The 27,661-nt window shown below is 50.4% G+C and overlaps 9 protein-coding genes across 9 annotated transcripts; 5 read left to right on the top strand and 4 right to left on the bottom strand.

Moving 5' to 3' along the window:
• Nucleotides 1-111: 111 nt before the first annotated feature.
• Nucleotides 112-1,686, bottom strand: BGZ61DRAFT_342066 (uncharacterized protein; the record flags this gene model as incomplete). The annotated part of the gene is made up of 5 exons (XM_046239479.1): nt 112-636; nt 689-810; nt 867-903; nt 969-1,091; nt 1,144-1,686. 5 exons carry the CDS (start codon nt 1,684-1,686, stop codon nt 112-114), a joined length of 1,350 nt encoding a protein of 449 aa, XP_046109284.1.
• A 1,347-nt stretch (nt 1,687-3,033) lies between these two features.
• Nucleotides 3,034-3,876, top strand: BGZ61DRAFT_527829 (fic/DOC family protein; the record flags this gene model as incomplete). The annotated part of the gene is made up of 1 exon (XM_046253170.1): nt 3,034-3,876. The coding sequence occupies one exon, from the start codon at nt 3,034-3,036 to the stop codon at nt 3,874-3,876; it is 843 nt and encodes a 280-aa protein (XP_046109283.1).
• Nucleotides 3,877-5,402: 1,526 nt separating this feature from the next.
• On the top strand, nt 5,403-5,999 carry BGZ61DRAFT_442626 (uncharacterized protein; the record flags this gene model as incomplete). Its single annotated transcript, XM_046244762.1, has 1 exon — nt 5,403-5,999. The coding sequence occupies one exon, from the start codon at nt 5,403-5,405 to the stop codon at nt 5,874-5,876; it is 474 nt and encodes a 157-aa protein (XP_046109282.1). The 3' UTR covers nt 5,877-5,999.
• Nucleotides 6,000-9,192: 3,193 nt separating this feature from the next.
• Nucleotides 9,193-10,475, bottom strand: BGZ61DRAFT_342448 (cell wall glycosyl hydrolase YteR; the record flags this gene model as incomplete). The annotated part of the gene is made up of 2 exons (XM_046239505.1): nt 9,193-9,288; nt 9,339-10,475. 2 exons carry the CDS (start codon nt 10,473-10,475, stop codon nt 9,193-9,195), a joined length of 1,233 nt encoding a protein of 410 aa, XP_046109281.1.
• Nucleotides 10,476-12,537: 2,062 nt separating this feature from the next.
• BGZ61DRAFT_527826 (uncharacterized protein) lies at nt 12,538-12,816 on the bottom strand (the record flags this gene model as incomplete). The annotated part of the gene is made up of 2 exons (XM_046253169.1): nt 12,538-12,705; nt 12,769-12,816. 2 exons carry the CDS (start codon nt 12,814-12,816, stop codon nt 12,538-12,540), a joined length of 216 nt encoding a protein of 71 aa, XP_046109280.1.
• Nucleotides 12,817-14,718: 1,902 nt separating this feature from the next.
• Nucleotides 14,719-17,816, top strand: BGZ61DRAFT_442622 (uncharacterized protein). The gene is made up of 3 exons (XM_046244761.1): nt 14,719-15,367; nt 15,452-15,883; nt 15,953-17,816. Exons 1-3 carry the CDS (start codon nt 15,053-15,055, stop codon nt 17,723-17,725), a joined length of 2,520 nt encoding a protein of 839 aa, XP_046109279.1. The 5' UTR covers nt 14,719-15,052; the 3' UTR covers nt 17,726-17,816.
• Nucleotides 17,817-18,409: 593 nt separating this feature from the next.
• Nucleotides 18,410-19,900, top strand: BGZ61DRAFT_584469 (uncharacterized protein). Its single transcript, XM_046256366.1, has 3 exons — nt 18,410-18,785; nt 18,885-19,232; nt 19,303-19,900. The coding sequence occupies exons 1-3, from the start codon at nt 18,441-18,443 to the stop codon at nt 19,753-19,755; spliced, it is 1,146 nt and encodes a 381-aa protein (XP_046109278.1). The 5' UTR covers nt 18,410-18,440; the 3' UTR covers nt 19,756-19,900.
• A 3,688-nt stretch (nt 19,901-23,588) lies between these two features.
• BGZ61DRAFT_442614 (uncharacterized protein) lies at nt 23,589-25,106 on the top strand. Its single transcript, XM_046244760.1, has 3 exons — nt 23,589-24,115; nt 24,170-24,230; nt 24,297-25,106. The coding sequence occupies exons 1-3, from the start codon at nt 23,935-23,937 to the stop codon at nt 24,844-24,846; spliced, it is 792 nt and encodes a 263-aa protein (XP_046109277.1). The 5' UTR covers nt 23,589-23,934; the 3' UTR covers nt 24,847-25,106.
• A 56-nt stretch (nt 25,107-25,162) lies between these two features.
• On the bottom strand, nt 25,163-26,666 carry BGZ61DRAFT_527823 (putative serine dehydratase domain-containing protein; the record flags this gene model as incomplete). The annotated part of the gene is made up of 3 exons (XM_046253168.1): nt 25,163-26,245; nt 26,300-26,434; nt 26,484-26,666. The coding sequence occupies 3 exons, from the start codon at nt 26,664-26,666 to the stop codon at nt 25,163-25,165; spliced, it is 1,401 nt and encodes a 466-aa protein (XP_046109276.1).
• Between the last annotated feature and the right edge of the window lie 995 nt (nt 26,667-27,661).

Genomic DNA, 27,661 nt, shown 5'->3' with positions numbered 1-27,661 from the left:
TGTGAACAGCGGTATCGCTTCCCAATTGATCCTAGCAAGTATGTTGCGATGCGGGGCTTGAATGACCTCACAATCTCATCCCACTTGTTTTCTCAATTTCCAGTCACTGCTCTAAAGTCTAGACCGGGATCCCACTTGCTCTCCCTGCACAGTCTCAATGCTCTCAACGACGGCCCGAAATGCGCCATCAACATCGTGCTCCCCGATCCACCATGGATCCATCCGTTGCAAGACTCGATTCCTTAGCTGTTCATCCGTCTCAGTCTTGCCTCTCTCGACAGTAGTTTTCTGCCCTGCTAGGGAATTGTGCACAACACCCAGAAGCTTGTTAATGTGAGGTTTTCGCGTCGCCTCGTAGATTCGAAATATCTCTCCGATCTGCTCCTTTGTAGGCTTGTCTTTTTGGGAGGGCGAAGATGGCCAGACGTGATTGAGTGCAAGATGAAGGGCATACGCATCATCTATCGCAAGTGATCCGCCAGCAGCGAAAGCGCCGCCATGTGTATGTGCGGCGTCGCCAACGAGTGTAACGCGGCTATCGAATGACCATGTTTCTAGAGCACTGCCCGCGAAGTTTGGAAAGAGCCTAACATACGGAGACGCTTCAATGAAAGCCCGTACGGTGGGATTCCAGTCCTACACTTCCAGTTAATTGGAATAAACGCGAAGAGATTGGAACAGTACCCACCTTGTACAGCTGTTTAAACTCATCCAAGCTCCCGACATCATCCCATTTTGCATCGTGGCCTTGAGCGTTTGGATCAGAAGGATCCGCGTGGAAGCCGCCGACAGTAGTGAAAAGGCCCTTCCCTACGGTCTAGCATCAGTAAAAATAGAACATCGACTTTAAACTGGTTTGGGCCTACCTAGATGAGAATGAAAGAAGTTTCTATCATGCCCGATCTGCATCATCGTCAGGTTCTCTACTTCGACCATGTGCGCGATTTAGGGAAGATAAGCCAACTTACCCAATGCGCGGCATCCTTAGGATAGTCAAGATCCTTGAGCCGAGATGCCTCAAATGTCGCGCGAAGCGCCACCCATCCAGTCCAGTGGAGTGTGTGCGTTGGCACGAATGTCTTCCGAACATTCTGGATTTCTAGTTAGCGATTGATATTTGCCACAAAATGATCGAGGGCATACGGAGTGAATGCCATCCGCGCCAATGCAAATATCTGCCTCTGCGGATGTCCCGTCTTCGAAATAGAGTGTTGCGCCTTTGTCTGGATTCGTTGTAACATCAACAGTTTTTTTGTTAAGATGAATGAGGTCCTTGGGGATGTTTTCAAGCAGAGCTTGGTGTAGGTGCGCACGATGGAATCGAGCTGTGAAGTGTCTCTTCTCTTCGACTGTTTTGTGCACGTCGTGGTCAATGATTTCTTCCGTTTTCCAGTGTCGGTAGATCATGGGCCAGGCTGACTCTTGTCGCGCGCACACATCCTCGGAGAAGGCATTCTCGACACCTAGTTTCTCGAGAGATCTGAGCCCATTAGGACCAAGCCCAATACTGGCACCGATCTCTTTAAACTCCTTGGCGCGCTCATAGATCTGGACGCTAACTCCCGGATGTTTGAGCAAAGCGATGGCAGTAATAAGTCCTGCGATTCCTCCTCCAGCGATTGCCACCTCAAACTTGGGGGTCCTAGAGAAATTCTCGTTTGATGGATCAGTTAAGTTTTGCGCCATCGTGTCCGCTTGTGATTGACTGTGAAGGAAATAATTTTGGATGCTCTCAGTAAACGCAATGTCAAATCGAGCACAAGTGACCATTAATGACTCGTGGGGGGATCCTACGGTTTAAATACCATCAAAGTGTCGTTTTGTTATCGGACCATTACAATCCCGGTGCCGGCGACATGAAAGCCAATACCGGCAAGGTCACTAATCTCCATGATATTCCCGATCAACGCCAACGGTCTGGATTTAGTCAACAGATCGCGCAATCGAAAAATCACACGCCATGTAAAGGTCTTGGCAGAGCCCCGGTCTATTTTCTGATGGTCTCAGCGAGTCCCTGTATGATGCCATTTATTCCACTGATTGATGGTGGATACCGACCTGTATACCCAGTTCCAACTTCCATCAGCCAGTAAATACCATCGCCGACCAATTATGGGGACACAAGCACCAATTATTTATAAGATTGTCTATGAGAGCATTGCTATTTATTTAACTTGCACTCATTTTCACGCTTTCTGCTATATACTAACGTCCTCCCCTTGCCCATGAGTGAAAACAATGTGTCCACGTGTCTTGGAGATCAGAGCATGGTGACCAAGGTTCAACAATCGAGAAGCGACCCAAAAGCAATCAGAACTGATTAGATGCGGGTTGATTGTCTCCTTGGATCAAAGATATTGCACAGGTTTTGAGGATTTGACTCCGGAGAAACTTGAGTTTCTAACAACCGATTCTACCCCTCCACTCTGCTGCGGTACTATTGCGCAACAGACTTAGGTGAGGCATAGAAAACAAAATTCCAGATAATAATCGTCCAGTTCCTATGTGTTTTTTTAATCTCCTTCTGAGACTTAAGACGTCCTTAGCAAGTAGCTTCTGCTGCCATTTGTAAACCCGATATGCGTACCTTGGAGGGTCGAAAAAGGTTGCATAGAAATCTAGATTGGGCAAAAGCATACGTGCATATTCTGGGAAGGTTTACCATCAAGGTATCGTGGGGAACCTTGATGGAGCCGACTCCTTTGTAAGATAAAAGTTATTTCTTTCTCTGTATTATCTGGGGCTTGGACCTGACAATAAAATATTCAAAACCCCTTCTTTGACCTTCCTCACAGTCCAAACCTCCATCACCTGCATAATTCGGGCATAGCTTACGACCCTTTCAATCCTAAGAAGTTCGATATTATGATGCAGGGTCTTTCGAACGCCATATCCACGGCATGGCCCTCATTGCACCTACAAATTCGTTCCCAGGATATCTACCGTCGGTATGCTCAAGGCCAAGATCCGGCAAAGTTATTTGAGAAAGCCACAAATTAGATTACGACATTGCAAACCACCACACTCGATGGAATGCAGCAAGAATGTGTCTCCAAGGAAATCCAGGAAACCACACTCCGCGCTATCTACGGCAGCAATATGATTGAGCGTGCAGGGCTTGGCTGGGAAATCACCGCCTCACTATGCCGCAAGGTCTTCGCTGGTGAGGATGCCGATGAGGTGTCTTTGGATGACCTCTATCATCAAGAACCGGGTCTTCGCGAGCTACCACCTCAGAATGTCCTCAGGGGTCGCAAGGAGATCGTTCAACACGCAAAAGCCTTCCAATACCTCATTCACGCATTCATCGTTGAGAATCAAGATCTCACCGAGGAATTAATTAAGACAACACACAAGATACTTTCAGAGGGTATACCAATTATTGAGCCAGATATGCCGGACGTTCCCGCAGAGAAATATGGTGGGATATATCGGACTGTTATTGTTGGTGCGGGAACAACGAATTTTACTGTTCCAAGCTTCGTTCCAGCGAAAATGAAGGACATGTGCGATAGCCTTGTACAAGAATTGGCTACGGCGGAGAAAGAAAACGTCATTGATCCCTTTTCAATCGCCGCCAAGTACTCGCTTGAGTTCGTATCAATTCACCCTTTCCAGGATGGTAACGGCAGAGTATGCCGCATGATTCTCAACGCCATTCTTTGCCGATATGCCGGCATCATCGTCCCAATTGGCGAACAAGCTGAAGAAAGGGAGGAGTACATGGATATTAAGAGGCGAGCAAGTCAGGAGATGGAAGGGCACGGCGAATACGCGACTTTCGTTTTGCAAAAGGCAGTCACGCGTCTTCGAGAGATGAAGAAAAAGGTAGCAGGCAAGGCAAAGACCGCAAAGAACGCCATAGATAATAATTGAGACCGAAGCTCCTTATCATCCTTGCAAGCGGGGTCGGTTGTTGAGTGGGAGCACGGCTCAAGCATGTCGTCGGGTATCACTTCCTAGGCCTGCGCGATTAAACTGGTCAGCATTCTGGTCATGTTGAGAAATCAAAGGTACAGAAAGGCGTGGGGGGTGGGGGGTGGAAGGTGGAAGGTGTTAAGATATTATCGGAACGGAGTTCGTGAGCCATATCCGCGGCGCGACGACAGTGGGTAGCTACCCAGCCGTTCTATCAACGGTCAAGGGTTGTGCGTGGATCACGAGTTTCAAGTAGATCGTTTTGGACTCAAGTGATCCATTTCCAATGCGGTTCAGAGTTGGGGATCAGTGGCGCAATATGATTAGAGAGGTCGCTTTGAGATATTTCGGTATCAGTGCTAGGACGCAGCAATTTACAACTTGTCCCCTCTGCAAATGGACCATCCATTTTCAATTCAGCGACCCCGAAACTAAGGAACAAAATAACACTTTCTTATCATCCATCCTCCAGTTTCTTACCAAAATCAACAACTTGCGGGCACTTCACATATCTTTGTTCCAGTCCCAGTTCGTTGGCATGTACCGGGCCATGATCTGATTCGTGTTTAAACTTGATCGCGAATGATGTTACCATACCAGATGATGACAGACATAATGACATTGCTATGGAATCAACAAGGTAGCACTCTCCAGGTCCGCTGAACAAGTTTTGGCACAAGGGCTGGTGATCCACGAAGGCTTCACGACGTGAAAACTTGGCTCTGCCCCTTGTTGAGAGAGATTACAGGCATGTTAAAAAGACCATATTCCTACGCCTAAGTCGCGCAACCCATCTTCCGTAGCTTAGACTAATTCCTAGAATCTGGAAGGAGCCCAATTTCAGGAAACTCATTCTCAAAACTTGACAACGACCTCATGATATACCACCCATTGCTCTCTTCGGCTAGACCTCCAAGAGTGACTCTTTGGGTCATCTACCCAGTCAAAGTCGTTATTCGCTGACGTTAAGTATAGATTGAATACGTTCCTGATGTTCCACGCACTTCTGTTTGAGGCGATCAAAATTGCACCGACCAACAGAGTCGACAGCTAGGCTGTCGAGCTCCCGCTGCACTTCCACCCTCCCTGGTGACATGAGGGCGGGATCGACCTGTTGCTTTCGTAGGCATCGCATCTTGGTTTTAAGCTCAAACTGCCGCTCATACTCAACTAGGTCGGCATCACACCCTCGACAAGCCCGGGCTAAGATCAGCAAGCGATCCGCCAATATACCATTTTGAATCGAAAGCTCATCCAGGAGCTTACCAAAGACCATTTCTCCGTACATGATACAATCTTCTGCATGCATTATACCCGAAGAAATCTCCGTGTGGTACGTGATGTTTGGATCAAGGCCTTGAGTTTCCCAGGTATATGATCTTTCGCGCAGCGAGGCCAGATAGGTTAGATGCCTCCTATAGAATGTGGCATAGTAACCGTTGACCTCCATGAAGTCCCTCATCCTTTTCGCATTCGCAAACGGCATGCTCTGCAGTGTTGCTGTTTCAAAACGTGCGTTCCAGACCAGGGCAGAGACAAGAACAACGTCGAAGTCGTGGTCGGGAACCCTTTTGTTAAGCAACTCCCAATCGGCCGCTCTAGAATCCTCGTTCACGAATATTGTAAAAGATGAGGCCATATCCACTCGTTCAAGTCGCGCGTTAGTATGTACGAATACCTTTTCTTCGAAAATGGCCCAATTTCTTAATGCCTTGTCAATCTCGCTGAGAGCAGACGTGGGTGATTCGTCTGCCATCATCGAAGACTTGATCTGTAGGTCATCTTCTGGTGGCGTCTTCTGCAGCCGTCTGATTTCCCGGTTCCTTCTGCGATTTTTGAGCTGCCGGACACCCCGCTTGCTTTGCGTGTTGTCCTGTCTGTCGGTGGGCTCATCTTGGGGATTTCCGGCCATCTCCATTATGTTTCTGTGCGTAGTGGGCGGGTATGCCGTCGACTAGCTTCGATATACAGTACCCGGAAGCTGTATCTCGGCTTGAACGACTCATTCAATAGTAGAGAGGTGTGATCGGTGTCTTATTTCGTGCACCTTCGCTGTGCTGAGTTTGGATTGATCAGAATGGCCCGCGAGTTGTGTGATGTTGACACTTGAGCAAGGCTGTCTCGGCAGATCGCAGCCAAGTCACTCTGCTCGTCATGTGATCTACCATTTCATAAGCCAATATAAGATAAGGCTTAGATATTTCAAACTGCTGGTAATAACTAAGTTTTAATCCACAATTCAAGCATTTCCTACCCAATACTCCCATAATAACCATCAAACGTTCCAGCTTGGAATAGTTAAACCTATATAAACACATAGACTGTACTTGGCCTAAGACGCCGAGCTCTAACTCTTTCCCCCCCTCACGTGTCATCTTTTGCATGAAGAGGTAATAATGCCTTCTTTACCAACAAGAACCCTCGTCAGCTCAGCTGACTCAACGAGCACAACTGCAATCGAAAACGCAACCTTCAAATATAACAACATAACAAGCCAAGAAATATCAAGAGGTTAGGGTGCCCTAGTACACACATACCCAGAGGGGGGACTAGAAGCTCAACAGTAAAAAAAAAAAACACCAACAATAGTATCAACAGTACAGACCATATACCCAGTCCATTCAAAGATCAACAATACACTCAGACAGACTAAGGTTTCTAGTCCAACTGGTTACCTTTCCCAATACCTTTATGAGCTGCAGGTAATAGCAAGCCAAGAAATATATATTGTTAATTGCGATAAAAGTATCAGAACAACTTATTATGCAGTAAGAACAACTGAAAGGATCATCGAAAAAGATCGAAGAGACCGAGAGCACTCTCTGAGCCATGGCCTTCCTCCATATCCAGATACAAAGTAAGTCCGTTTTGTTAGCACCTACGAGTTACTTGTGAGACCCTCGTAGGTGCCTCGCAAGCCTGCCATTAATAAGGACACTATCAGCAGTCCAAATCTCCTTGCAGGTTGTCATAGGCAAGAAGTTCAATATGATCGATCGATGATCAACATTCGCACATTCACCACGGGTCATGTAACCCTCGCATTCGCGTCCTTCCGTCGGCGGCCCGGCCTTTTCTTATGTGTTGAACTGTGGTGAGCCTGTAGGGCGGACACTGTCTCGAAGTGCGTGCCGCAGAAGCAATGGTATTGTCTGCCATCACATTGATCTGTGTCGCGGTACATCGGTTCAGATGGCGCATGAAGCGGTCCCAGCCCCTCACTTCCTCGTGACAGCAACACCTCAAGGGATTAAGCAGCTTGCCGGCTTTCTGGCAAACTTGTTCCCAATGGCGTTGTTGATCCTTCTTGTGCCTGAATACTTTGTGGCACCCCGGTTCATTGCCGTCTTTACATGGAAACCTAGGGCCGCAAGCTGAGCTTTCACAGTGGCTTCTAGAATTGGATGGTGAGAAACGTGGTTGAACTGGGTACGGGAAGAATACTGCCAAGACTCACTTCAGGCGCTGCGAGGACATCTTGATACCACAGTTAGGACAAGTCTGAAGCGCAGGCGTCAAAACATTGGCCAGTTCGCTGCCTGGTGCCAAGATGTAAGGGTTGGAACTAGCCGGTGACGCCCCAAGCCCTGTCGGGAGAGGGAGTTGAAATGCGAGGGAGGTTGGAGTGTTGCTTTGCGGTACAGCAGAATGGACGTGGTGGTGAACTTGAGACTCTTGCCCCGAAATTTCCTGGTCGAACTCGAATTGGATAGGTAGATCCCAAGCCTGGATGGTACAGAGATCAAGGCCCTCGAGCCAATCGAAGTTTAAGCGAAGATCATGGTTTTTTTCTTGAATAGCAGGCGCGCGGAACCAAGGTCCCGCGCGGCACTACCCGGCTGTGTACTATGTGATCTTGAAGCTGTCAGCAAATATATCGAGGGACAGGCAGATGATTGAACGGACAATCTCCCCGGGCAGCGTTGTGACGTTGGGGTGTGACATGTGGATGTAGAGTGGTTAGTATTCAGAGAGTCAAGAAGCGGGGAAACGGCGGGATAAGAAGGCAAAAATAGCGGCGCGGTCTCGAGATGAGGCTCTTCAGGGCCAATTTCGTAAGCCACAAGAACCTCTGAGTTTGCCTCGCTGACTGGTGCGCGGTCAGGCAACCAATAGAAACAGATAAGGCAGCTGACGGCATTGCAGGGCAGTATCGGGACTAGCCCTGGGCCAATTCTGACAGCCAAGTAATTCTGAGACAGATTGCCTCCCATTGTCAAGAGCCGATTTTCTGAGCCTTCCAGCCTCAGCCATACATTTCCCAACAAACACGTGCCACTTTTCATCTCACACTTAATGATAGGTCGATGTATGGGCCGTTTCCGGCGTCCTATAAATGCGACTAGGCCCTCAGAGGGCCAATTTCCTAGGCCTCTTAGTTTCAGTTGTGATATTTGCAACTAGCATGGGCCAATTTTATCATCGTGTGGTGTTGGATTACAAGTCTGGGCCGTTTTGACCACCTGTTGATACCCATCAGTTTCCTCAGGCCCAATTTCTCGAGCCACCCACTCCGGTATCACGAGCAGCTCGCGGTTACCAAGATTACTCTCACAAGTAGGTCAAGGTTGATAAGGGCTGATGGGTATTTAAGCAGTCATAGCCCAGCGATAAATATAAAGACGCCGCGCTAAACCATCAACAAATTCTTTGCAACTCTTTAAGATCCAATTCATTTTGAGAACCTCCCCAAAAAACCATGTCCTCGCCTACTCCAAACACCCCCCACCGCCACCCACGGTCCCTAGACCAGAAAAGCGCAGGGCTTCAAGCTAGTTCATCGTCAACTCAACCGGTCTCTAGCCGCCCATACCAAGTCCCCCGTTCGTGGTGTGAGCCCCCCTTACAAGAAGGCAACAAGAGACAAGACCCTACAGGAAACGCCATCACTCGTTGGCTGGCAGCACCGGCAAACGAGGAACCTTGGAACAATTTAGCCATCGTCTTCATTGACACTACGCAATCGGTCAAGCAGCAATCCGCTCGAACTTCTGGGCACGAGAACAGCAGCCTGGTTACAGAGCCAAAAACAGGAATGGAGGACCAGGGTACGAAAAGGAGTCAATAGAATGGGTTCGGTAACGGTCACGGTCACGGATATTAGGCGAAAGGCAATTCGAAGTACTCGACTCGCAACTTCAATTCATGAAGATAATCGAAGTCATAAGCCCAAAATACACTTTTCTCAGACCACCGCATTAGAATCTTACTCCGCGAGGAGACTTGCCAGACAATAACGCGACTCGGTATTCACATTCGCTCCTCTAATTAGTCCTATTTACTTTGAAGCAACTCGTATTCGTAGCTGGCGAAGAGGAACGGGGCCACGCCTTTGAGATCGTTCTCGAATAGAGGCATACTAGCATAGTACTGTTTATGATGTCAGTTTCGTTTCAAGGTAGAATTACCATGCAACTTACCTCAAATGTTCCGTTTGAACTCAAGCTACCGGTTTGCACAGTCCACTCGTACGCCAAAGCTTCATCGCGTCCCCGTGGTGAAGCAAATGTGTCAGTCATCAATTTGTAGCCGTCAAGTGCTGCCTGGAGGTACTTTTTTTCTTTGATATAGCCCATGCGGTGAGCCTTGAGCAATCCGTAAACGAACATTCCCGATCCAGAACTCTCAATGTAGTTACCGGATCGACCTTCCAGACCAGGATCCATAACGAGCCACCAACCCTTGGTCCTCTTGTCCTGAGCCGCGACAATGGCTTTGGAAAGGGATTTCAAGTATCCGAGGAGGCGCTTTCGTCCAGGGTGGCTCTCGGGGAAGTAGTCCAAGGTGTCCACAAGAGCCATAATATACCATCCAACAGCCCTTCCCCAAACGTGTGGAGAGGCGCCGGTGACGGGATCCGCCCAAATCTGAGTCTTGCTGACGTCGAACCCATGGAGTGGCAGGCCATTTGTACGCTTTTCAACCCTGGTTCCAGCATCTATGAGATCAAATTGCAGCGCAATGTCGTCCCACGCAGTGTTGTTGTTGGGCTCGAATTCGTGAGTCCACCGGGCGTAGTACACATCGAGCATGTAGATACCATCCAACCACATCTGGTCGATGTAGGCAGGATAGCGATGGTAGAAACCACCGGCAGGAGTACGACCAGTGCGATCAATCTGGTTACGAAGAGTTTGTGCGGCCGTTTTGTAAATCTCCTCTCCAGTGGCGTTGTAAATGTCGAGAAAAGTATGGCCAATGCGAATGTCGTCGATGGAGTTGCTTTTGTTGTACATCAATATGCTCCCATCTTGATCCGGGTACAGGAGAATGTCGGTTCCATACTTGACGTAGTCCAAGTATTTCTGCTTCCCAGTTCGCTCATATGCCAGCATGACGCCGGAGTAATAGGACGACACCGTGTATGCAAGAGTAGGCTCCACCCCGTGTTGAATTTGCGAGTCTGCCATCCATGTAAGGTATCTCGGCTCGCCCTTGAACTTTCCGGGCTCGATTTTTGCTGTGGGAGGAATCGCAAACCACCCGTTGGGCAGCGTCACGCCAGCTGCCATGGCTACTCCGGCCATTGCCCCAGTTGAGAGAATTGATGCCTTCATGATGCGCACTCAAAGATAGATGACGAGGAGGAACGGCAGCTTGCTGAGTAGGGTAGCAATTCCTTGAACCTAAGTAGACGCAGTCGAATCCTTAAATGCTCGCCAGCGGTTCAGGAACCTCATCCATTTTGCGTCCATTATGTCACCGTTGAGATGCTGGACAGGCCAATTCCTCCCGGGTCTCGGTCTTTTTCCACCAGTAGAACTGAGCAGATGGCAAATAAGCTCAGGGTCGAAATACTCAATCGGAAAAAGAGATCTTGTTGTCAGAGCATATGATGTGTTTCTGTCAATTGCTTGCGGGGTTGGAGGCCGCCGTTTGTGGGGGTGGAGATGTCCTGAAGATCTTCCTGCAAGAGGAAGCATCCCGACTTGTGGGAAAATGCGTCTTTTCATTAGATGCAGATTTAAGGTTCTCGAAATTATGCTTAATTTTTCCGGCGTTTCTTAGCTTTTCCGCTCCTAATTGACTTTTCCGTTGGCATTTTCCGATCAAAGTAACGTCCAGTGAGGCCATTATTCCCAATTCGTATTCATGCCAAGAGTTGCAATATAGCTACCCCGCAAGCAATGCCGAGGCGACATGGTTCTGTCGATGTATGGATGAAGGTTATCCCCGCATAAAACCGCAACCAAGGTTACAAGGTCAGAATACGCCGCGCGCGGTTGTTAGTTGTTTGACAACTTTCCCCGTATTGTCATGAGGTACCATCAACTATCCGGAACATCTACTTTTCATAGACGATCTAGACTGCGATGAATAGAGGTAGGGCCATCTATGTGTAATATGCTCATGGCCAGCTATATCTCGAAGTGCAAATGTATCATAATGCTGTGGTGGGTTGCTAAAATCCATTGGAAATGCCGCAGCGTAGTTGCCGTTGTTCGTATTTAGTAGAGCAAGAACATCAGCCATTTAAAGAGAGTCAATATAGCAAGGCCAGTGATAGTGTGGAGCAATTATATACTGTAAAATCGACATCTTTTAAAAAAAGAACCTAGTCGAACGTAATTCCATCTTGTGCCATCTCTATGAAGGGTTGAAGAGACTTATTTCGTCACTGAACAAGGTATTATGGGATCCTCTGAAGTTCTACCCGATTGTGCGTTGTTTTGACACAGCCATGACCCGGCTCCGCAGACAGGAAAGCGATTTCATCAGCGTGTGGTCTCGTCTAATGTGATATTCCGACTAATTCCAAGTGTCTGAAGCTCACTATCGTGCTCGCGGAGGGCGTCTTTGGAGTGGTCCAAGCTCCCACTCTCATGCATGCTTATGCAAATATTGTTAAGGCCGAAAGTCTTCACCAGATCGAGAATGCCCTTGCCCAAGAAGCGCGAATAATGCGCTCGTTGTTCCAGTGCAAGCTAGCAGTATAGGCACGAACTGGCTTCTAAAGAGTTTGCGCTTGAAGCTCTCAGCTTGCGATATCTAGACGTTGGTGGACGAGTATTTTGTCGAGGATGATCTCGCCGTGAAGGCGAAGAGGAGGTATCGAAAGGGGCTCGCCGGTATCGGAGACTAGAGCGGTGAAAGCGCCCGAGCCGCTGTTGAAACATGCCGGATTGAGAAACAGAAGAGTACGGTTGGTATAGCTACGAGCGAGAGACAGACGAGAAAGATGGGGGGGAGGGCGACTGAAAGAAGAAAACACGTGTGGACAGGCTAGGTTAATTGATGTGACACTGACCCAGCAATAATTAACGATCTGTGAGTATCAGGCGTTATGATATGGCAGAAACGTGAGGCGTCTGGGTACCTTTATCCACATCTATTTTAGGCTATTGCTTGTCGATGGTGGCGAGCATGGAACTCCAACCAGGGACTCACAAATAAACCTCGAGCCCAGCTTACAATCAGCGTGTGGAATTCGGTGATCCGGAGCGGTTGTAGAAAGATATAAATGCAATATATATTTCTTAATCCCTTGAGTCTTCTTTGCTCCTCGCAACCTGATCTGCTCACTGAATACAAAGCCTCCTGTCCATCCTCCTGTCCATCCTCCTGTCCAGCTTCCTTAAGAAACCCCGATCTAACTCAGAGATGTGTCGACTCCAGTATTTAAGACGACTCAACATTCGCCCAGTAAGCCTCATCTCGCTTGTGAGGGTAGTCGCAGTCGGAGCCCTGGCCCTTGCAGCAGAGATCGAATCCTCGGAGGTGCTCGGAGATGGAGCTGGCACGGCAATCGTTTCCGAACTGCCAAACTCCACCAAGGTCGTTGCAGCACTTGTGAGTGGCGCCGTTGTTAGTGCCGCCGTTGGTCCTGTAGCATTTGCAAGCGTCGCTGACAGAGACCATGGCAGCAAGGCCGAAGAGAGCAAGCTGGAAGAACTGCATGTTGAATTTGGTGTGGATGAGGGGCTTGTTTGGTAGCCGGTGGAATGTAGAGAGTAGTATTTTTGTTGTATTTGTAGAGGTAAAGATGTGAAGATGCTTGGTGATTAACCTTGAATTACGTGGGATCTCGTCCGGTATATATATGCTTCACAGGCGGCTGAATCTCTTTACTGAGGCGCCTCATTCGCTGTATTCTACTCCGTAGAGGGATTTAAGTTCAAAGTCGGTGTCATTATTTGCCGAAGAGGTAGGGTGTGTTGTTGGTTGATGAAGGGCGTGCTGTCGGTTGAGGCAGGGTGTGTTGTTTGTGCTGTTGGATGAGGTAGGGTCTTTTGTTGGCTGAGGCACGGGGCGGAGGGGACTTGGGCGTCTTCTCACTAATCCAAATAAGTTATTCTTCCTCTCGCGGTTTGACTAGCATCAACAGCTGATTGTCGACGCATTCCCTCGGTGCCACTTGGCTGCTGCGGCTCATCCAGCAGCATGACCTTGATGGCAATTGTACCGGTTACTTGATATGATGACTAGAATGTGTGCATGCGCAACTAGCTAGATACCTCTTCAGAGACGACAAAAATAAAGTATTAGAACAGGTTCTAGCTAGACCCTTTCAAATATAAGCCAACGCGTTCTGGACAATTAACCATGGGGATGGCGTCTTTCCAGAAAACCCGTGAGGATTCGGATAGCCCGACAGCCCGACAGCCCGGCAGCTCGGCACACGGCAGCTCGGCAGCACGGTCAGAAAAACATAAACTGGGTCCCTCATAAGAGGAAAGCCGGCAGAATTGGAAAAGCATGTTGGTTCTGCCCTGTCGTCTAAGCAAGTTAAAAGCGTGTTGGTTCTGCCCTGTCGTCCAAGCAAGCTTCTCCCCTGTCATGGTAGAATGAGGGACCCACTGCCCACTTCGACCAACAGCCTGAATTCGATCAGCCCCGAGAACGAGTGCTTCATCTCGCTAGATAAAAAGAATGACCGCATCCTAATGCAATTTTTTGCGGGTCTTCTGTTTGCTGAAATGGCCGTCTTCACTCTTCAGCCTTGTCATGAAGCTCACTTACAAGGCACTTGGCATCATTCACCCGGGCGATCGACCGCGTCTACCCCTGGGTCTCCGTTACGGATATGTGGAGCTCTGCTGATGACCAAAAATCTAACTCGCGGGGCCGCCGGGTCATCGCCGAGATCCCATGTACGGCTAGCTGAAGACGATCCCATCTTGCGCAGTAGTGGCTCCGCCCACGCCAAGCGAAGGGACGTCCCGTTCCGCCCGCCGCGGTTAAACGGTTTAATCAATTGGACAACGAGCGTCCATTTCGAAATGTTTGACTTAAGCCGGAGCTAAAGACGCCACAACTGATGCGGCAGCTGGCAAAGGAGGATGTATACTCTGTGTGAAAGAGAGTGAATTGTGTGTAGCAGGGATGGGATCTCCGAGACCCCGGGCCTGGTAAGGCTTATGTCCCTGAAAAAACCGCATTATCCTTTATTCGTTGACTAAAGGAAACTCGGCACGAATCACTTCGTTGAGGGCATCTTTACCTTCGCGAGACATTTAATCTTACACTCTTAGGCTGAGGGGATTTGGGTGCTGCAATATGATTGCCCATCTTGTGATCTCTTTCCATCTCTCTCTCGCTCTCGCTTTTGCAATGCATACGCCTTTTTGAACAATCGTCCTTAATCTAGACTTTTCGGTTGCCAGATGCTTATTAGTGATCGACTAGCTCGCTATTAACCTTCCTAAAAGCCTCAAGTGACATGCCCGTGCTCGTCAGCCATGATGGGACCCCCCATGAGGTACCATGGATCATAGCTGATCAGCCCCGATTAATCACGCTCGTATATGTAGGTATGAAACCATTCCAGACCGACTCGTATTAGTTGACCAACCAATAGCAGTCGCTATTTGTTCACGGAGGAAATGGTCCTGAGCTGTGTCGGTGGGGCACTGGCACAATGTCCGATAGCCCTGTCGCCTTGTCTTAATATTTTCTCCCCATCTATCCGATTGGTTCCTCCATGAATCCTTATGTTGGCTCTTTCTCTGCACCTCCAGCAGCAGAAAATTCCGCCAGTCCAATATCTCTTCCCCCAAGGTAAGGACCGTATGAGAGACCCGACTTCAAGCCCACCATAGACACCGATTGTGTCCGCGTCTCTGTTGCATAACCCCTGTGTTTACAAAGTGACTGCAAGAGAGAGCCTCGCCACCCCCAAAGATTTTCTGGTTTGATGATGTGGATCCCACGATCAGACCAGATCGATCCAGTCACGAGATCAGCTGGGGCGGCTGTGGCATGCTCAGTATTGACGCATTGCCTATCATCTAGGCGGTCAGAACTTGGCTCGGAAATGATCGGCTGGATTCTCCTGCCTGTCCTTTGCAATATTGCACGACAGTCGAATGACAACACAATTCCACGAGCCGTGGCTCCCTCTGGCTACTCCCCGACCCAATCTACTTCTACACGGTCATTATGGATTGCTGCTATAAGCATTCTCGCATTCTGTTTGTGCAGAGCAGAGAACATCATGGTTGCATATCTGGTAAGCGAGTGCCAACTGATACATCAGTGACAAATGGGCCCCTCCTCCTCAATGCTTAATGGACACTCTGCTAAGAAGCATCAGCCAGCATTCACCCCACTGCTTCTGATAGCACAGAAATATTTTGACCCCAAGTTCTTGGCTCCAAGACCCACTGATTCTTGGCTCTTCTCCGCTTATACTAATACAGTCTGGGGCATAACTTCGGCTGCCTTATTTGCTATTTTGGCGTTATCGAATTGGGACCTCCGAGCCTCATCTTTATCGATTATCCCTGTCGCTGTTTCGCTTCTCGTCTGTGTCGCACTATTACCTAGAAGTAAGAAGAACTCTCAATTCCTTCCGCTTGGTAATATTGAGGATTCTATTCGCCCTCTATCCTTCCGGATTGTACCTCTCTTCACGCTTGTACTATGCGTCCAGGCTGTTTGGTTCGGCTTCTCCGGGGTTCATGTTGCATCTACCCTGTTCTTAGGCGCGGCTAAAGCCTTGTCATGGTACTTTACAACTCGCATGGTACGTACAGTCCTTCATTTCCAGAATAAGTAAAGTAATCTTGCTGATTTCCTTTAATTACACATATAGGCCCTCTATGCTCCCTGGTGCATTATCCCCATAATCGCCACGTTCAGCATTGTTTCTACTCGCAATCCCTTTACGCAATCTTCAGAGGCACATGCTGTCTCGCATATTATCGCCGCTTTTCTTGTACTTGGCCAGGCAATCCACCTGCTTCCGAAGCAAGCGAAAGCTAAATCAACTCTCTGGGCTTTTTACCTTATTCCTCTGGTCCCGTACCTAGCGAATACCTTCATGATCATGTCAGCACAAGCCTCGGCGCCAAACTTCAGTCACACACAACCGCATCCTGTCGAAGCTATGATACGTAAAGCAGAGGATGACTTCAAGGATAAATTGCAAAGGCAATCGGCAGACTATACGAGTGCGTGTGATGAATATCGACGCAGATACAGAATGGAACCACCACCCGGCTTCGACACGTGGTATGAGTTTGCAGTATCGCATCAGTCGCCCATTATTGATGATTTCGATATCCTTTATGATGCAGTCTCCCCGCTTTGGAGACTGAGTGGCCAAGAAGTGGGTAGAATCATGAACGATGCCCAGAAAACAACGAATAGCGAGCTTTGGCTGTGCCTCCTTTCCGGCACAGCTGCCGAGACACATTGTACCCATCCTTATCGTACTTTCGATAGACACTTCCAGCTCTTATTCGACACATTATTAAAAAATCTGAAGGGAAAACTTCCCGACGTCCGATTTCTTATTAATCATCTCGATGAACCAAGAGTCTTGATGCCGCCCCCCGGCTGGGAAGGTTTGGACTCATCCAAGGGTGGTTTGCTCAATCTGACAAACATGTCCAAGCGACCTACTTGGGACACAATCACAAAATTTTGCGCACCTCAACCAAGCAATCAACCTATCCAGCATGATAAGGTGGAAACCTTTAGCCTGCCTTTTATCACAGACATCCACTCAGCCATGGATCTGTGTCAACATCCTGAATACAGCGCGACGCACGGCTTTGCTATAAGCCCTATGTCCTTTCGCTTAGTGGAAGGCTTTGTACCAATCCTGTCGACAGGTTCGCCATCTACAATGGGTGATGTGTTATTCCCAAGTCCGGCTTATATTGAGTCTGAATTCCAGTACGACGCTGCACGCGACATCGAGTGGGATCGTAAACGCAACTCTCTCTACTGGGCAGGTTCTACTACAGGCGGGTTTGCTGGAAACAATCAGTGGTTCAGCTACCACCGACAGCGCTTCGTGTCGCTAGCCCAAAACTTGGGATGGCAGCAGCATTTGTATCTGCGAGAACGGCAAGGGGTTATCAACACCATAAAATCGTCCTTTCTCAACAGTAGACTCTTTGATGTTGCCTTTACCAGAATCTTTCAATGTCAGAGAAGATCCTGCCGCGAGCAAGAGATGTTCTTCAATTCTAAGCCTTGGGCAGATAAGGATCAAGCACTCCGATCACGGCTCGTATTTGACATGGACGGAAATGGCATCAGTGGGCGTTTCTACAAGCTACTAGCATCCAAGTCAGTTCCGCTCAAGCAAACAATATTCCGAGAATGGCATGACGATCGTCTCATTCCTTGGGTTCATTATATACCTGTTAGTCAGAGCATGGAAGAAGTTCCAGAGCTTGTATTTTATCTCACATCGACGGAAAATGGTCGACGGCAGGCGAAGGTGATCGCGGAAAATGGCAGAAGCTGGTTTGCCAAAGCGGTTCGGGAGGTTGATCTAAGTATCTACACGTATCGACTATTGCTCGAGCTAGCGAGACTACAAGATCCAGAACGACAAGCCAGCTCACTGTAATGGGAGTTTTTGTGGTATATGAGAATGGCATGGTGGGAGATTGTAAATAGAACGACATGATAAATAAAAATAAATCCCCATTGGGTTCTGAGTTGTAACATTGGGAAACTGGTTGCGGGGGATATGGCCTTGTTCCTCTAAGTTTTTAATATGGTGTGTTTCAATTTCCTCTCGGCAGCGCTTGATGCCTCCTTATCGCGCCTCCAACAAGAACGTGATATGTAGAACTATTCGCTTTTTTAAGCCATACTCAATATCACCAGGAGACAGAATATGATTTAATAAAAAAAACAATAAAAGACCATTATATTGCACTAACTAAACTTCACAATACATACCTTGAATCCAAATCAGAGGACCCGCACGTTGCATACTGACAGTTTTACACTAGCTATTCCGTAGGCCCAACGCCTCTTCGCCCTCCCTTGCAAATTCACTCATCGCTGTCTACTCATGCATTGGTGAGACGGTCCACCTACGAGCTCCATTTGTTCTAAAAATGAGACTATCGAACCCGACTTAGAAGGACTGTTGGTGAGGAGTCGGATATCGACTGTTGCGTTCCCATCGGTGATTGGACTGGGTATTTCGGGGAAGTTTGCCGCCCCGGCCCGGCCGCCTATTAGTAATCTTGGTAGGAAGGTGTCGTAGCAGTTTTAGGTCACCCAACATCGCCCGAAACATCACTCATACATCACCAAAACGCTGTCCAAGAATGCGTGCACAAATCGAAACCCCCGAGCCCATCACATACATTCCTCCCCCTCCTCCAGACCCTTCGGACATCGAGGTCCCTGATCAAGATGTTCTCGACGACGAACACAAGGAGACGTTCCGTCAGGCCCTCAGACGCCTCTTATCCACTCCTTTGGCTGAATACACATACGCCCAGATCCTCGACGGGCTACCAACAGAGCCATCTCTCCGGGACTCTTATGTGTGGATGCCCCGCCATCCTGTCTACGAGCTAGAGCACACAGAGCTATGTGAGGGCTTTCTTGACAAGGCGCGTGACTTTATGACCAAATTCGACGCTTTCGGCTTGCGCTTCAAGCAATCTGTAAGCCAACTCATCAACACGTTTCTCGATTCACCAGTCTAGCTCTCTGGGTATTCAGTGGCTGGTTCTAATGGTATCAAACTAACCCGACATCTGTAGCTACTCCGTGCATTCCAGAATACAACATCGGGTTCTCAACAGTTTAATTTACGCCTTATCGAGCTTGTCGTCGTTGCTTGCCATCAAATCGCGGCCCATTTATATGAGCTGGACGACGGGGCTCACAAACACCAACTCCACCAAGACTGGGTTGATGCTGAGAGTCAAGTAACAGAGAAGGAGGCGCGTTATCGAAGCTATGCACTCACACCGACGGCTTTTTTCCACAGGTTTTATCAAGCCTATGACCAGTACCCTAGAGGTTGTGCGGATGTCGCAGGGTACTGGGCTGAGGGAAAGATCTTTGGCGGTGTTGTTGTGTTTGATCGCGGCGAGACGGAGCAAGAGGCAAGTGGAGCAGAAACTCTTATTTACCACTAACTTAACTCCCCCGGTAAAGCAGACTAACATGCGGCAGTGCAATTCCATGTGGATACATGGAAGCAAGTATAGGGGGCCAAAAACCCTCTATCCGCCAATGCCAGAGCAATTCGATGCCTTGATTAGCTTCCTCTTAGCTAAACCGGATGACGAAGTGCCGTGTCCTCTCCCCATATTTGGAACACGCATGAACCGACCACGCTGGGATGCTTATGACGCTATTACCCGATTTCACATCTTTCGTGACAAATACGAACGAAAGGTCCCGACAACCCGTCCACAGCCAGGCCGTGTCCAAGATGGTGCTGATTGGCCCGAGATTCTTGATGAACATATTGTCATGACGGCAATGCGTCATAGACGCTGGGGCAGGCCAGTCGACGAGGAGGAGCTCGCCGCTGCCCAAGCACGGTTGAAGGAGGTGACCCCTTCATCACCATGCTGGACTCAATATGTCCCAAATTCTGAACATGAACCACACGTAGATTGATTGATATTCATATTCCAAGAGTTCTATGATTGTATTCAAGGTTTTTTTCCTTCATCCTATCTCATCATTGTCTCTTTACTACCCAACTCAAGCACCGCCGCTGTATCATTTTCGAATATCGACTTTAAACTAGGACGATTGCCCCAAAGTCTCGTTTACTGTAGTAGCTTCTCTTATCCTTCCAGTAGTGAGGCTTGTAATGTGTACTTTATGCAGCCCACTCTGCGAAATTCATGTCGCAGCCTGTCGCCAGAGTTGCTCTAAACCACGTCCGGTTGCCCACCAGGCTCAAGAATCCATGCTCCAATGCGATTTTTGAGATGTGACATTGTTTCCTCTGTGATAAGTAGCAAGGCGTACTTCTTAGGGTTAAGTAATGGTCATTACTGAGCGCCAGTGCTCATGTCCGCCGATGAAGGTACAGCCAGATCTGAGTTGTGCCTGAACGTTTTGGCTCTTGCGAGCACCTCAAATGTGAGCATCCCTTTGATTGTGATTTTATTTTCCCCTTTAGACGGCGGAATGGGTTCGGTCTTTGAACGGGAGTTGCGGCTTTGTTGAGAACTTCGACAAGATTCGAGATTTTCTACAAGGGTGTATCGACACATCCTTCCTCTTTGCTTGCTGACGCCTGGCTCCGTGACGCAGCGAAAAGTTCCAAATTTCCGTGAGTGTGAGTCTTGGATGGTTGCATCTCCAAGCAAGGCCACGCACGATATCATTTGCCCCATGGTCAGCGATGCATACAGGACCACATAGATAGGGCTGCACCACTTTTGCACCTGACCAAAGCACAGAGAGGCAGCCTCGAGGGTGAGTCCAGCCGGCGAAGTAATACTGCTTTACGACGTGGGACCACTCGACGGGGAAAATGTGGTGGGCGCGTAAAGTCTCCTTTGGGTAGCACCAAGGGAACTTTGGGAAGATATCACGGCTTCGGAGAGGACCATGCACATTACGAGCCTTGGGCATACTCAGCCTCGACTGCTGAGAGGGGACTGGCTAACGCAAGAGTAAATAAATGAGACCCGTGCAAGAGTCTTCCTCGACCCATTCCATCTGTCGGTGGCTGTTGGTTTCGCTTGAGTTCACTGGGCGAGTCGAGGAAGGGAAGCTCAAGAACACCCGACAAATGTACCCCATTCTAGGTACTAGGCCCGGCATTTTGTCGAAGAGCGTCAATGAAAGAAAAATTGCGAAATATTGTCAACATAGAATGCCTAGGTCGCATCCACTCTCGGCGTTTCCGTCTGCTCGGCAAAGGATGACCAGCAACAGAGCCTCCCGTCATCGCGCCATGGGGGGCTGACGTGAGTTGGACAACAGGGCAGGACAAAGATCTTTTGTTCACTCTAGAAACTGCATGAGGAGGAAGGATTTGAGCTAGGAGGGCCCGTCACCGAAGCCGGTGAAGGCGATGAACCGCCTAAGTAGGCGATGCACTTTGACGAGGCAACCGTGGCCATGTTCGTGGCCCCGTAAGGCGAGACAAGGCGGCCTTGACGCGACCGGGCGTTTCGGAGTCCACATGGACCGTCAGTCACGTGAACTCCAAGAAAACTGGATATCAAATTAACACATGCGCATCGGAGTCTGGGTGGATTGAAGTGCAATTGATGTCTAATCTGACTGCAGTCATCTCAATCCAGCGGGGCTTTGGGAGGCCGCCAAATCATGACAGCACTGCAGTCTGCACCCCTCCTTCGGGCCGGGAGTACGGAGTGAGCGCGGAGTGATTGCGGAGTATTTGTCAACTCGTATCTCGTACGAGAGAGACGGAGTTGAGACGGCGTTGAGACACAACACCACAGAGAGGGGTAAAATATGCATCGCCGCACAAGGCTGAATCTCTGGCAGACTTGGCCTTGGACAACACCTGTCACAGAAGGGAATGGCGTTGCTTGGCAATGTCGCCAAGGCGATCGAGTGGGAGACGCTTAGGTGGGCAGCTTCTAGAAAAATTGGATGGGCTGGGAGCGGCGCATGATGTGCACAGCCTCTGAAGAATCCCCCCCGCACGAGAGGCTGGCAGATCCATTGAAGAAAGTTGGTGTCCAGTTTCGGTAAAGTTTGGAATCATCCCCCGAAGCGCCGTCGTCGTTGGACTCATCGCATACCCAATTGCAGCAAGAAACGCAGCACGGAGAGCATGTCACCGACATTACACCGCAACAATACCCCCCTGAATGGATGGGTTGAGTTGGTCCGAGCTGGCCGTAAGCAGAAACCGCCGGCCGACGGACATTAAGCAGCGACATTAAGCAGCAAACAACAAAGGGCCTTCAAACACAGCCACCCAATAGTCAAAGCTACCCTCTTGTTTGGTCCGCGTCGTATCACGCTCCAACCGTAAACACGTGTTGCTTTGCGGGTGCCAGCGCGTTTGCGTGCCAGCAAAGCGCCATGTGAAGATGGCGTGTAGCCAAAGGAAGTCCAGACGGCAGCTGGTACATGGCTGAGGTGAGGACGGGCGGTGGATTCATTCATGCGGCATCACGGGTGATTCAGCCGTCGGCTCAGTGGTAGCGTTCCACCAAAGAGGCCTGGAACCTCGCCCTGAGCCCACTGAGTCCACTGAACGCGGTCAGCCCTCTCAGGCCGGGAGTGCCCAGCGACCAATGGGCAGGGCTCGCAAGCATGCTGGGCCGTGCTGCGAGCTTGACGGCTTTAAGCTTGTGAGCCTTGGCTTGGCGCGATGCCCAAACGGGCGGGCCCATGTCGCTGGTCGCACAGCTAAGCAGCTCCCAGCAAAGGGTCCTCCTCGTGAAGATTCTCTACGGCGTACCGAAACCAAAGGGGGCGTAAGAATCGACGTCACCCCAGCTAATGCCGTCCAGGGTGGCATTCGGCGAAAGGACCAGTTTCATCGCCCCCATCTGCCATCTCACCGAGACAACGCGCTTTTCCAATGCAGCACGAGTGTTCCGCGGAGGGAGCGCAGCTCATCTCGCCCGACGCATCAAGATCAAAGAGACCAGAAACTGGTGCGTGCCACAAGGATAAAGAGGAAATAAGACGTGCGCCACTTCGACTGCATCTGGGGCTAGCGCTTCAGCTTGCACCCAGCTAACACGGCCCAAAGGGCACGATAATTCCGTTTTGGAGTCATTTTCACCTGGAGAGTCAGATGCAATTAGAACTTAGGTCCGGTTTTGGCGCGTACTGGTGTTCTGGGCTTGCAAGTGGCGAGACACGAGCAATGACCGAATCGTGTATATATGTGACGGGGACTTGCTTTCTTCCCTGGTGCTTGTTCAATCCTTTCAGCAGTCTTCCTTTAAATCCTGAAACGCCCATCGATTTTCTTTCATCCTAAAGGAAGAGCGACAGCCAAACACACATCCGTTCAATTCGATCGTCAAAGAGGCAACCCAGCATGCCACAACCGAGTGTGTGTGACGCCCTGTGACCTCATTGACCATCATCCACTTCCCGGCTATTCTGCTGGCCAGGCGACACCCACACAACCGCCGGCGTCACCATTTGGATTCCGCCTCTTCCCCAGAGTCGTTTGGTCATCGACACCTGCTGGCCGGCCCGTAAAAACTTCCCACTACCACTCGCTACCGCCCGCTACCACGGGGCAGCGAAGGCGAAGCTCCAAGGCACTCAGCGCTATTACACAACCCCAGTCCGGCCGTCCCCCGTTACAGCACCCCTTGTCCTGTAGCAGTCGCAGTACGGTAACTACTACGTTGATTATTACTGCGCTCAACCACGCCAACGCCAACACGCCCACCCAAGCGCGGCCAGCATAGGCTCCTTTGCATCAAGCGAAAGCAGCTACCCACACACAGCCCCTGTCGCTTCACATTCGCCCCTGCCCGCATCTGCGACCTGCGGCCAAGTTTGATTCATCTTTATAAAACGCGGGTCCCCGCCCTTCCGCCAGTGACAAACCCCCTGTCAGCAAACCACAAACACCCATTCGCAGCGCTTTCGCAGGACAACCGTCTTTCAAACAGTCTTTCACCGACTTCATCGCTATTCGCATCGCAGCATCTGGAATCCACAAAAAGCAGCCTATTTTCTCCGTTTTGTTATCGGATTCTCGCCTCTGTACTTTATCTGTGCAGACGCATCTTTGCCTGGGGTTGCTCTTTGGTCGCCAAGACACCACCCTCTCCTCCCACGTATCTCACAACCTTCCTTCCACCACATCCGCACCCCGAAACAGCCATGAGGTTCGACATCGCGCTCTTGGCCCTCTCGCTCGTGGGCTCGAGTGCTGCCACGATCATCAACACGCCCCGACACGTCGAGCGCGTCGACGTTACTCCCCAGAACGATCTATTCAAGCGCCGCGGTGGCGGCGGCGGAGGAGGTCGCGGCGGCGGCGGCAGTGGTGGCAGCAGTGGAGGTGGGCGCAAAAGCAGCGGACGTACCGGGAAATCTAAAAGCTCATATAAATCAGGCAAATCATCCGGCTCAAGCAAGTCCGGCAGCAGTTCCTCCAGTAGCGGTTCCACCAGCAAGTGAGTAGCGCTCCTCGCAAGATCCTCGATCCAACTCCACGATACTAACCCGCTGTCTCTCTCCAGATCATCCAACTCCGGCGGCACTTCGTCCAAGGGCTCCGGCGTCCAGCCCACCTACGGCGGTGGCCGATATTATCCCGGAGGAGCTGCGGTTCCATATCGTGCCGGTGCTACGTCCGCCCTCGGCATCGTTCCCTTCCTCCTACTCGGCTCCGCCATCGCCTTCTGGCCCGGCGTCTGGCTGTACGGCGCGTACATGTACCATTACGACAACCCTTACCGCTTCTATAACGCGTCCAGCAGAGCGAACGAGACCCGCGACGTCATTTGCGGCTGCGCCCGCTACGCTGTCTGCGGATGCGACGACAACAACTCGACCGCGTACTACGATGAGCTCATTGGCAATGGCAGCTACGACGCCCTCAACAAGTCTATTGTCAACGTCGCCAGGGTCAACGGCACCGAGACAATTCTCATCAACGGCACCCTCGCAAACGGCACCACCGTCGCGGGCGAAGACTCCGCCGCCGCCGGCAGCTTGCAAGCTTTGGCCGAGGCAGCCGGCTTCTGGCCTGTGTTGGCCACGGTCATCGCCACAGTCTTCCTGTTTTAGGCCATCAACCAACTCCCTTCTTTCAATGTAAATTCTTCGTCTTAAATAATTTCATGACCTTCGTAACGACTGTTGGACTTCCTCTCGGCCTTGGGTGGACCAAAATGGGGTTTGGTGGGACTCATAACCATGGCTTGCGGCTTGCTTGGCGTTATTACCCCGGTGGGAGAGGGAAGATATCCTGGGTCCCTCTTGGGTGGCGCTTTGTTTATTAGATTATCACTGCTTCTTAGATCACTCAATTGGAACAGGTTAAAACAGTCGTTGCTCGCGTCCACACTGCCCAGTACGTGCATTATGATATCATTAAGGCCCTTCACCACCCGTTCCAGCGCGGCCATACATCAACAATATCATCCTCTTTGCCTAACCTCCGGCTATCCACCACAAAGTACTTGTCAAATCCAGCTCCCGCGATGCAGGAGTGGTTCGGCCAGATTCTGAGCCTCTGCCCAACCTTCAGCGGAATCTCGTCCAGCGGCTCGCTCCGCCACCGCAGGATGCCATGTTCCTGACTCACTTTTCCAACCTGCCAACCTCCGTGCTTCGCCGGGAAGCCCTCGCCCGGGGCTGGGTTCTCAAGCCCCCAAGGCATAACGATGCCCCAGCCGGCGTAATGTTGGCCCTTCTCGGAGCCCAGGTCAGCGCAGGGCTCGCGACCCAACGCTAGGCATCCGGCGTTGATGAGGGCCTCGGTGGTCCCCTCGGGGCCGCGGCTGGGGTACAGGGACGCTACTTCGGTGAGGATGCTTATGGCGATGGAGGAGGCGGATAGGAGGGTGTGGTCGCGGGCGTGCGTTGCGAGCTGTTGTAGGTCCAGTGTGGGATATACGCCGGCGTGTACTTCCAGTTTGTAGCCCAGTGCCTTGAGATCCCGGAGGAAGCGGTTGATGGATGCCACCGAGCTGCTAGAGCTGTCTGGTGTCTTGCCGTCTAGGTCAGGGTGTTGGAGACTGGTCGCAGTTGGGGATGCTCCCACAGACAGAGTCAGGGTGTGCCCCGGGAGCTTTGAGACAATCGACGCGGCCACCTCTTCCAGAGCCTTGAACTCGGCCGCCAGGTGATCCAGCGCTTTCCAGTCCTCGCGGGTCTCGTAGGAGTGGCCCGCATGAGCATAGATGCCGTGGAACACACACTTGCCCTCTGTCTCATTAGCGAGGAGCTGTTCGATGAGCGTCTCGCACTCGGTCGTGCCAGGGACCACGCCTGAGCGCCGGTAACCCATATCTACTTTCATGAAGACCAGCGGCGGGAAGCCCGTCTTAGTTTGGATGGCTGCGACATGTTGGAGTTGGTCTGGATGGTCGATCATCAGGGCCAGTCCTCCGGCCCCGAGCTGCGTGGAGATGCTGCTGAGGCGGTCGACTGCTGAAGGGAAGAGGGGAAATGAGTAGAGTACCTGTGGTAGTTAGTTGGGTGATTTGAGATACCCAGGTGCATTTGGTGTTGGTACATTTACTTCGCGACCTCTTTGTTGGTACTCCTGCAGAAGGGGCACGACCTTTTCCGCTTCGAGGATGGTCGAGACGACAATGTTGGCGGGAGTCGTGTCGGCATCTCCAACTTGCCGCCTCGTGAGCTCAATCGTCTAGCCAGTCAGTTGATCGACTTGTCGTCTCAGTTGGAGCAAAGCATACCTTGTGGGTCTTGATGTGCGGTCGCCATCCTAGATCCAGCCGCTTGATAGCCTGGAGCATCCGTTCGCAATTGACCTCGACCTTGGCCAGGTCCAGCAACGGCGATGGGGTCGGCACGTCATGCAGCGTCTTTCCGACAAACTGCTGTAGTAGCTCGTGCTTGGATTCTAAAGCGTACGCCATTGTGGTGTTTTGTGGTATCTTGGTCCGATTGCCATGCGGGTCTAAGTTGCGGTGCTCGAGAAATAAATGCTCCAGCGTGCGGGTGATTAATTGTCCGCCATCTTTGACTCATGGCATCGTCGGGTATGGAATAGCCGACTGTGTCCATAATGGAGGATTCGTCTGCATGTTTGCTCGTGGGGTTTATGCGCTCAACTCTCTGAAAATGTACCTCCGGGCATCACTTGTTCCTAGAAGGCGTGTTTTGTGTCTCCACACAGGTAGCGGAGTCCGTGATGCGCGCGAATGCAACGCTGGCGCAATTAAACCTCATTTGAGGAATCAATAATCTCAATTGTGTCTCAATATATTTATTCTCGCCCTGGGTTTTATGCTGGAATTTTGCAATCGTCGTGCGATGAGGGATGAGTGTTGAGATGGTACACCACAGCGTGTCAATTAACTTACCCTAGACTAAACCGCCTTGACTTTGACATTGAATCCATTAGAAATTAATTCACAGTCTCGCAGGCTCCAGTCCAGCTCGCATTCCTGCCTTTGCCTGATTTTCTCCATCAGTGAATCAAACACCCCTCCTCTGTTATATCTCTGCGCCTCTGCGCCATCTGCAATTGTGTTTATCTCCTTCATCACACGCACATGCTCAACACTGTACCGCTATTACTCCTTTCACCTGCTCATTGCCCTACTTCACATCACGCAAAGTCTTGGATAATCATCTTGCTTTTACAAACTCAACACTGCGCACGCATCCCCCCACGATTCGGTTTCGGAGACGGGAACAAGAAGTAGTGGATGGTAGTATTTCTGCCTCCTGCAGAGTGCCATCCATCTCACAAAAATACCTGTACGCTCAACAACTTTCCGTCTGTCTGTCGGGCTTGGCAGCCCCGTTGCAGATTTACGCCACAACTCATTGTGGAGCTGCCCCAGCGCCACCGCGCACGCACGGACCACTTGATTTATTTGTCGTACCGTGTGCTCCTATTGGCTGA

Source organism: Ilyonectria robusta (genome assembly GCF_021365365.1).
Source record: "Ilyonectria robusta strain PMI_751 chromosome Unknown BGZ61scaffold_3, whole genome shotgun sequence".
NCBI lineage: Eukaryota > Fungi > Ascomycota > Sordariomycetes > Hypocreales > Nectriaceae > Ilyonectria > Ilyonectria robusta.
This window is presented reverse-complemented; position numbering and strand designations above follow the sequence as displayed.

Excerpts from the sequence above, each read along its gene's own strand:
- BGZ61DRAFT_442614 (XM_046244760.1), top strand. The coding sequence starts at position 23,935 with ATGAGGTTCGACATCGCGCTCTTGGCCCTCTCGCTCGTGGGCTCGAGT. Across the intron at positions 24,116-24,169 it reads CAGTGGTGGCAGCAGTGGAG|GCAAATCATCCGGCTCAAGC; the intron begins GTGGGCGCAAAA and ends CATATAAATCAG. Across the intron at positions 24,231-24,296 it reads AGTAGCGGTTCCACCAGCAA|ATCATCCAACTCCGGCGGCA; the intron begins GTGAGTAGCGCT and ends GTCTCTCTCCAG.
- BGZ61DRAFT_442622 (XM_046244761.1), top strand. The coding sequence starts at position 15,053 with ATGATGTGGATCCCACGATCAGACCAGATCGATCCAGTCACGAGATCA. Across the intron at positions 15,368-15,451 it reads ACATCATGGTTGCATATCTG|CCAGCATTCACCCCACTGCT; the intron begins GTAAGCGAGTGC and ends AAGAAGCATCAG. Across the intron at positions 15,884-15,952 it reads GGTACTTTACAACTCGCATG|GCCCTCTATGCTCCCTGGTG; the intron begins GTACGTACAGTC and ends TTACACATATAG.
- BGZ61DRAFT_584469 (XM_046256366.1), top strand. The coding sequence starts at position 18,441 with ATGCGTGCACAAATCGAAACCCCCGAGCCCATCACATACATTCCTCCC. Across the intron at positions 18,786-18,884 it reads GCTTGCGCTTCAAGCAATCT|CTACTCCGTGCATTCCAGAA; the intron begins GTAAGCCAACTC and ends CGACATCTGTAG. Across the intron at positions 19,233-19,302 it reads GCGGCGAGACGGAGCAAGAG|TGCAATTCCATGTGGATACA; the intron begins GCAAGTGGAGCA and ends AACATGCGGCAG.